At 37.5% G+C, this 9,584-nt stretch overlaps 1 protein-coding gene across 6 annotated transcripts in view; it reads right to left on the minus strand.

The window, feature by feature from the left end:
• Positions 1 to 3,130: 3,130 nt before the first annotated feature.
• The window catches only part of ANKRD17 (ankyrin repeat domain 17), a 160,720-nt gene continuing 154,266 nt past the window's right edge, over positions 3,131 to 9,584 (minus strand). For all 6 annotated transcript variants that reach the window (XM_069091698.1, XM_069091700.1, XM_069091690.1 and 3 more), the window contains 4 exons: positions 7,835 to 8,083; positions 6,855 to 7,033; positions 6,303 to 6,467; positions 3,131 to 5,372 (listed from right to left, as the gene is read on the minus strand). In XM_069091698.1, coding sequence (XP_068947799.1) covers positions 5,313 to 5,372; positions 6,303 to 6,467; positions 6,855 to 7,033; positions 7,835 to 8,083 — 653 coding nt within the window. In that variant the 3' untranslated portion in view covers positions 3,131 to 5,312. The remainder of the gene's footprint in view (positions 5,373 to 6,302; positions 6,468 to 6,854; positions 7,034 to 7,834; positions 8,084 to 9,584) is intronic.

A 9,584-nucleotide genomic window follows, 5' to 3' on the forward strand; every position in this document is an offset into this window, starting at 1 on the left:
CACACACACACACACACACACACACACACACACACACACACACACACGCTGAATGATCCCAGTCACTTAAACTTTTCTGTACCCCGGGCTAAAAGCTTTTAAGTTGTGGGAAGTCATGTTCACCTTTACAGAGTTTTTAAGTGAAATCACAGGGCTGGTAAAAAAAAAAAATTAATTAACCAGTCTTTTATTGATGTTGTATGTCACCATCTCCCCTAAGTTTACCTGATAGTAACAGTTGTAACAATAATGCCAAAAGCCGCGAAGCAGTCAACCTAACAATACATTCAGGAAAAAATGGATGAAGAATCCTATTGCCCGGAATATAGCATGAAAAACTGACGTGTAATCCACTTTGAGTATAAGTCTTGGGCAAGAACAGCAAATGGCCAATTAGAGGGACCCCAAACTGAAGAGAAAGGAGAAGGCAAGGTAGGTTGCATCTGGGAAACTGCATGTACTTTGCTTGCAACGACAAGGAGCTGCTGCCTGAAACAAAACCCCCTTTGTAACGATACTCTCTTGGTGATGCCAGGTGGCTGGAATCATGGGACACCAGTTTTTCAAAGAGTCCAAACTAGACAACCCACGGGGGAAACACAGTGGACTTAAGTAGGCTGCAGCTTATTACCAGAGACACTTGGCATTTATAGACTGGGTGATACCAATACAGGCACAAGATACCATACAGGAAATATGAGAGTATGGGAAGAGAGATGAACAGCCCAACTGCCAGACTGGTACCCACAGAATACTTAAGGCGATTCCCTCTAACACAGATCCTCTGTGGAATATTCATGTATGACTACAGCGGCAAGAAGTGTTTCAAGATGGTAAGGTATTGAAGTTGTGATCGGCCGGGAGGTTCTGCCTCCATGCAAGTTGCACTGGCTGTGTCTCATCCCTAGAATTTTATTCTTCCTCTCCTCTGCCTCCTGGCTTCAAGTCCCAACAAAAAAATCTCACCTGCAAGGAATCATTCCTCATTTTCCTTCATGTTAGCGCTTCCCATATGAGATTACAATGATGGGTATGCTGTCTGCACGCTTAGACCATACTTCCTTGAGGGCATTCGTTTTGAGTTTTCTTTTTACTTTTCTTCCCCATTGTGCCAAACAGTAGGGGGCACAGGGCAGTCACCATTTATTTTCTGGCACAAAAAGTCGTCAATCAGGGTTGGGCCAGTGGGTCAAATTTCTGCTTACTGAATGCAACTATCCTCACAATGCTTAATTTCTAACAGTGCTTCTAGATTTGCCGATAAATTTTATTTATTCACTTTAATCCAGTAAATGGATAGGTATTTGCTGTGTGCAAGGCACACAGTTCATTTGCTTTGAAATGTGATGGTCCAAAAGTGGTTCAGTAGGTTAAAGTCCCCTAGACAAATTTTCTTGGAGTCAACATGGACTTAACTATAGGTGATTTGTAAGTCGTAAGAGGCTTCTTTTCATTTAAATAAAAAACATGGCTATGTGGACCTGTATGACCTTTTTTAAATTTTGTGCTTTGCTCTTTAGGGATATACTGAGACTTGAGAATCTTTTTTGATAAATGATCCAGCTTTCTTGGATGCCCAATAAACCTCCAATACAATTCACCCAATAGCCAAAAAACAAATTTAATTCTGTAAGAGCAAGTTTAACTGATTATTTCTTAAAACTGAATCCCATTGACAAAATGATTTCTATTCAATTCCATATACAAAAACTAGAGTAGTTATTATGGATAAAGCTCCTAAGTTAAGTTGCTGATGCCAAAAGGCATTAGAAAGAAATGAAAAAGGAATAAAATTCCATTTTAAGTCAGATATTTCATAGATTCAACCATTCCCTGAATGTTTTCTTGAACTGAATATTATTCTAAACCTACACTCACATTTGCCACTAAGTACACTTGCTTACAATAGGAACAAAAGCCATTTACCTTTTTAGTCCGCTTACAGGATTTATAGGCTTCTAAACAGCATGGACTATTTTATTATCTCAGCTGCTTAGCAGTCGCTGGCATATGGGAAGTGCTTAGTGAAGGCTTTATTTTTTGCAAAATAACATATACTTTCCAAAAAAGAAGTGCTAATGAGTCTATGATGAATGAAATGTATGTAACAGAAAGCACTTAGCATAGTTGGAAAACTTTCCCTTGAAATCTCAGGCCATCAGCACCCACTGTGAATGGGCTTCAGTATTTCTCAGATGTAGAATGGCTAGTTTGGAAAAGATCTTTGCCAAAGTTCTTTTTACTGCTAAAATTCTGCAAATACTGGTGATCTATCCATATCTGTCTTTGGAGATGTTCAACAGAACATGCCTATATTATGCCCATACTTTTCAAATGAAAGCTTAACAAAAACGCTATGCTAGTTTTTAGAGATTTTGTATTTGGAGAAAAAAAATTTAAGCTCCTAGAGTTTTAAATTTGGAATAAGGATTTTATGTTATGACATGGTTTCCTTATCTCACTCAAGATAAAATCTTTCTGAGGCCCTTGGCGTTTGAATCCAACGTCCATTAACAATTTTAATACTGTAAAAACAGTAAGTTCAACTGGCTTTTGGTTTAATAAACTTATTTTTCCCTTAAAGTAGCCCATGTTACTTAGCTCTGTGTGAACGAACCTGTGAAATTTTGCATTTCCACATAAGAGTTAATTTCATAGCAATACTAGGACAGAAACAGTTTTTTGTGTAGAACAAAACTTAATTTAATTAGTGAATTTTTCTAAGGGAAAAAATGTCCATGAAATAGATTATAGTAATTTAGGAACCAAAAAAAAATTATTCAGCTCATCATATAAACTTTAATAATGCAAAACAAGGAAAAATGCTTTAGATTAAGCACCAAAATTCAGTTTCTTGGATAGCTGATATAAAAAAAAAAAACCATGAGAAGCTGCTTATTTGAAAAGGTTAATAAATAGAATTTGCTAAGTGGTTGGTATAAACAGATTACGTATTACTGAAATATTGATTATGTAGTTTAAGTTGTGAACTAACTCAAGGACAACTCATGAGTTAAGTCACTCCTTAAATGATCATGGGAGAAATAAATCACGTAATAGTCTGCATATACGCACACCAATTCCTGAAGCTCTCTTTAAAAAGTGGGAACAAAAAAAGAAAAGACCTACATGGTCTCAAAAGGTTATGTTCCTTCTTTTATTTGTCAAATAAAAGGCATTACATTTAAAATATAAAAAATGTACCTGAAAAATGTTCCTAGTACAGACTAAAAATCATGGTATAATATTTAACAAGCCTAATCAACAAACTAAACATGGGGCATTCCAACTTATATCCCCCCTTGTAAGAAGTTCTGACTTCAAGTAAAAAAAAAAAAATACAGATTTTTCTTTTTGGTAAGAAATCACACATTCTCAGTAACTCCATTTTGTTGGACCCCAAAGTACAGTTTTTGTAATAAATAAATATTGGGTTGTATCTATATCTTAGGATTATTTCAGACAGAAAATAATCCTAGTTATAGTACAGGAAAGGCCATTAAGCATAAAATTGTTAAGATAGTGGCAAAGGACACAAAAAACACTTCAAAATTGGCATTCGTTCCCCACTCACATTAAAGTGCTAAAATTTAAGTTAATTAATAGCTGTAGGGCATTTTGATTCATTTGTTCCTTAAATTTTTTGATGTTATAATCACAAGACAGCTGGAAAAAAATATGTGCTTTAAGGCAATAACTGAAATGCAGAAAAAGAAAAAGGTTATTATTTATAAACTACTGGACACATTATAATAATTAAAGGAATGAATGCTCCCATTTATAAAATCATTCCCCCCCCCCACTCCCTTCTTGCTCTGGCTACCACAGAAGATAAATCACTTTATTAACAGCAAGGAACTACATTAATTCATTTAAATTAGGATGATGTGTCAGATTTGGTTAACCATTTCGTTCACCAAAGTGCTAGTAATATTACCGAAAATGGACAAACAGATACATATTATTTAACTTTGTTCCTAACCATTTTGCCACGTTACTTTTCAGCAATAAAGATCAACGATGTAAGACTCATGCCCTTATTAGGTACAAGCCTGCTGTGCCAAATGGATGGACTTTAAACAGTATAGAGTACATGTTTTCAACTAGAATCTGAGGATGTGTGTGCAACATAAGCTGGCTAGCCCTCAAATTCACAATGCCCGTTATACTTAGCACAAGCTGGCAAGTCTTAGTGTCACAGAGAGGGCACTGGTGATTAGAACAAAGCATCTTTAGGACAGATGAAACGGAAAATTACCTAGAATACGCAAGCAGTTCATTATTTTTTAATACAAAATTCTCTTAAGATCTACCAAGTAAGATAAACTGCCTTGGTAGCCGGTAGTGTCATTTTCCACTCAGAAAATGTAAAATATTTTAAAATTGGAAAGAGCTAAATGTGATCTTTGATGTAAGCCACTTTGTGGTAGCAAGTCCAGGGATGGAAATCATGGCAGGCATGACTGACTAACATCACACCAAGGGATCCTACTAGGACTGGAGGGGCTAAGGAGCATGGAAGAGATTGTGTCTATGGATTCTGAAAGTGCCAAAAGATTAAGAAACATGGAAACTTTTGCAAGGTAAAAGTAACGAATTATTCTCTAGTCTGTGCCTTGCTTTTGCAAACCTCTCCCATTCCCAAAATAAAACAAGTCTGGCTTTTTTGAAAGCTCATGTGGGGAAACACAAACTGATAATGCCCATTCTCCCATTCTTTTATACTGTACTTAAATTACACAAGTAGAAATGTTATGCTTATTAATAGTTTAATGTATGAAGGAAACATCCAGATTTCTGAATATGAAGGTACATATCTCACATTAATTTAAGTCTACATAAAGTAGAGCCTCTATACTGACATATTGAAATTTACTTTCTGCTTAGCCATTTCTGTTATGTAAACAATTGTACATTTATTTGCCATTCTAAAACTTCAGGATCAAGTTTACATAATTTTGCTAAATTTCCGTGTTTGCTCAGAAGCAGTTTACAGTACTAAAACCAACCAGCCAAAGAACAGCTTCAACAGAAAGTTATGTCCTGGGGCAGGGCAGGGACAGGACTGGGGTGAAGGAAAGAAAAAAAGAAAAGAAGAAAGAATGCTAACTAAGGTGAAATGTAGGGTGGTGGGGAATGGGTGGTCACAAATGTTCACAGAAAAAAGGTCAGTTAGTAAGATCTTCTGCAAAAAGCCTACACACTTCAGTCAAGCACATCAGTAGAATGATTTGGGAACATAAAAATTATTTCGGCCACTTGTGATTTCCTCTGAATGAAAAGGAATCTGCAGGCTAACAAGTTGATCCCAATCAGCCAAGCTGGTTCATATGTACGCTGTTCAGATGAGGTGCCCAAGTTCCAGTCCACACCTGAGGAATTAAAGTATGTAGCACTAAATTAGAAGATGCGAAAGTATTAAGTATTCTGAGCATCTCAGGAAACAACAAATCAACCTTGCCCCCACCCCCCAACTCACCATTCACAATGAATGGGTAAATCTGACACTTCTCTTCCCAAAGCTTTCTCTCTTCAAAACATCCTTATTTCTGTCAAAGGCACCACCTGCTATATGTTCCAGGGTTCATGATCTTGGCATTCTCCCAGACTCCTTACTCTCCTTCCACCTAATTTTTAGCCCTCTTCATACTGCTACCGTAACTGATCCCTTGCCTTAAGACCGTCCTCCCCTGCCAACTGTCCAACATTCTAATGTCATTTTCAACTATGTCACTTCTCTACTTAATAACTCCCAATGGTTCCCTATTGCCTTTAAGAAAAGAAACTCCTCTGTCTGGCCCTTTACAATCTGACACTGATCAATCGATCTTCTTGGGTTCCGTGGATATGAGATACTATCTCACTCGGTGATGCTGCCAAAGTGGCCCCCGCCATGCCTCATCCCTAAGCCTCTCCAGCTTCTAGCTCCACACCCTTGCACTGGCCCCCCCCCCCCAAGCCTGTTATGTTCCTGATCCTCATATGCATGTCAGAGATTCCCTCTCTTGCTTCAAGATGTAGCTTATCCACCATCATCCCCATGAAGCCTTCCTTCATTCCCTCCAACTACTAGTGGCCTTCCCCTACTGGGGACCTACACATTTTTAACACAGCACACAATTCCTCTTGTGGATATTGTGACCTAATACATACTTCTTTTTATTCAATCGGTGTACATTGCTTTTAATGTACTAAATACTTTCCTCCTTCCCTATCTTCCTTGTCTAGTCCTACTTGCGTACATGAAGATTCATTCACATGGTTAATTAATTTTGTTTTCTATTTTCTCTTATCAACCTTACCGTTTGAGGGCCATTATTTTCTGTAGAGTTTGAAACCATCTTTATCAGTGAGTTCCAAGAGGGGTCAGCAGCATGAGGACCATTAAATATGGGCCCTCCAGCACTATCTGGGATGGGTGCTACTGGAGGGATCATTGCATTCCCATAAACAGAAAAGGGCATACCCTTGAGGGGGAAAAAGAGAAAGCAAATTTAGACATGTTCATGCCCCTAAAGAAACACTCATGAGTCATTTCCAAACTGTAACATCAACTTGTTCTTGTTCAATGTGGTAAATAAACTGGGAAATATGAACTTACAGTCACCTGTTTTATCACCTCAGTGCGAGACGTGACAGCATGTGACCCATCACAAACTATCACAATAAACTCAAAGTTTATATATTACTTCATAACATGACAATGTCATGTCACTCAAAAGAATCAAATTTTTATTTAGTTGATATGAAAAGAAATTGTCCAATATGCATCACACAGAAACTGTTAGAAGTGTTAAAAGGTTAAATTTAACATTTAAAAATTAAGTGGCTACTCCCTCTTAAATGAAAATTACCCCAACTTTAGGAAAGTCCATGTATCCTGCAGGAACATGCTGATGGAATGTACCAGAAGGAGTTACAATTCCTGTACTATCTCGCTCCATTGCTTGATGCTGTGAAAACACTCCTGGATCAGACATTGGCCTATGAATCATATGGTTTCCCATTCCACTATGACACCAGTCTACTTTGTCTGAGGAAAAAAACAGAGATCCAAAACGTAAATATACTTATAACAATATAAAAAGAATTTCAATGAAAAGATCAAATGTCTGATTTAAAAAACAAAACTGTGTGACACAATTTCTTTCATGGTTTGTCACAGCCCAAGAAATCATAACTCCGTTCTGGTGACGGACACCTGAGTTATGTGGAGAAGCTACATGAGGAAGAGACTCACTCCACAGTTGGGACCACAGGCAAAAGCTTTGTAGTTCTGTAGAACACTCCACAGACGAGAATCCAGTAGCACAGCCCCTAAAGCCCCGTGCCATCTCCTTGGTATCATGAGGCAGGTAGGGTTTACTTCAATAATGAAAAATGTCTATGCAGCCCTTTTTCTACATTAAATTCTGATTTATCATGGTTAAGAGCAAATTTTAATATATGTGCATGTTCTAAGCAGTCATGGACACAGTAATTATGTATTAAATACATGGTGAGCAGCAATAGAAATGAGAGAGGTTGCCTAAAAATCAAGAGGGCTCATAGATTAGTAGCTAATATATGATGAAACTATTTATATGCCTTCAGAATTTGATGGAATGAACATTTAGAATTCCTTGGTTTAACTTCTCTTTAGACACAGCTACTTACAATACCATGTCAATTATAATGCTTAGAACAATTCCTCTAGTGTCAAATAAATAATCAAGTCATCAAAAAAAGTATATGATTTTTAAAAAACAGACCTTTGGAAAGGTAAAATACCACATGATTATACTTATACGGAGACATTTCATTTCACAAAGCTAGGATAGACAAAACCTCCTACCTTGATTGCCACCTATCCCTTCAAAGGACCAGATGCCACTATGGCCTACTGGGGTGGCCAAGTTACTCCCAATTACAGATGGAGTAGAAGTTCCAGTTTGTCTAATACGGGCAGAGCGTTCTGTCCCAATCGGAACGGGAACTTTTCTGTCTTGACAGACACTGCTGGCCTTCTCTGCCCCCAAAGATACAGCTGATGGGGCAGGAGACGGTGCTCTTACTCCAGAAGATACAGACTGAGCAGGAGAATCTGCAGAAAAGTTATAGAAAAAATGATGTGTTCTTTTCTCCTAAAATAGTACTCATTTTAAAGCCATGAATTAGGCATGATAATACTAATAATGTTAAAATGGACATAACCAAGTGCTAACATTTATGTGAAGGTTTCAAATTTTTGTTCCTATTTTACAGCTGAGTTATCAGAGACAAAGAGTGGAGACTCCATACTAAGTGGCAGGGACAAGGCAAGCTCCAGCCTTTCTTATGACAACGAAGTAAAGTTTTTTTGTGCGTAATTTATTATGATACCATTAAATATGTGAAATTTTTACACCTCAATGTCACCACCTAAAAAACAGTTAAAATTTCCAGGTACCTCTTTATGTGTATGAAAAAAAGAATAAGGACACAATCAGACGCAGTAGAGAACATGATAAAATTCAGTGAATACTTTCTTATTAAGAGGAAACTAAATACCAACAACCCAGGGCTGACTCACTGACAGGGCCTGACCTGCCTGTGATTTCACCACTACATGCAACTCTCTCAAACAAGGAAGGCAAGCCACCTTGAGAGAGAGGAGGCAAGTGAGGCCTCAAGAGGTATACACAGCCTAAGTATATGGAAGAGTTACAACCCCAAGCCCAGGACACTGGGGTTCTGAGGACAGTTCTCTTATACTTCACACTGATTTACCTACTGTATAGAAATGTAGCAAGCTCAATTTCTGGCATAGTTAATTTCTGAATCACAAAACAACTGATTATACTTACTAGAAGAATACTAGATTATATATCCTAGAAGCAGTTTGGTTTTTTTAAGTGAACTCAGATTACAAAAGTAATCAGTATATTAGTTCTTAAGCATGAAAAATTATGATTGGCTAACTATAAGTCCAACTGGTTGTTCTTAGAAATACATCCCAAGTTACAGCTGTAACTAAACTATACAAGTAGGACATCTACACTGCAAAAAATAATCAACAAAAGTCTCAAGTGAAAAGTGCCACAGTGGCATTTTGGGCTATAAAATACCCCAAGTTGTTTCTAGCATTTTAGCAAGTAGGGCACATTTTTGGAATTTCTTGTCATTCCACAGTATTTCAGTACAATATACAATAAAGTACCATCCTTAAAAATTCTGCTGGCATTATAGGGCTTTAGAAATAATATCTTAAAAATCTAGACTAAAGGCAGCTAGGTGGCACAGTGAATAAAGCACCGGCCTTGGAGTCAGGAGGACCTGAGTTCAAATCTGGTCTCAGACTCTTAACATTAAAAAATAAAAAAAAAAAAAAATCTAGCCATGTGACCTTGGGCAAGTCACTTAATCCCAGCTGCCCTTCAAAAAAAACAAAAAACAAAAAACCAAAGATGTGAACTTTTGGGGGCTGCTAGGTGGTGCAGTGAATAGAGCACCAACCCTGGAGTCAGGAGGACCTGAGTTCAAATTTGGCCTTAGACACTTAACACATACATACACACACACACACACACACACACACACACACACACACACACACACACACACAC

The sequence above is a fragment of the Petaurus breviceps genome, unplaced genomic scaffold, assembly GCF_028583685.1.
Source record: "Petaurus breviceps papuanus isolate PSGF00001 unplaced genomic scaffold, PetGlider_PUasm1.0 126, whole genome shotgun sequence".
NCBI lineage: Eukaryota > Metazoa > Chordata > Mammalia > Diprotodontia > Petauridae > Petaurus > Petaurus breviceps.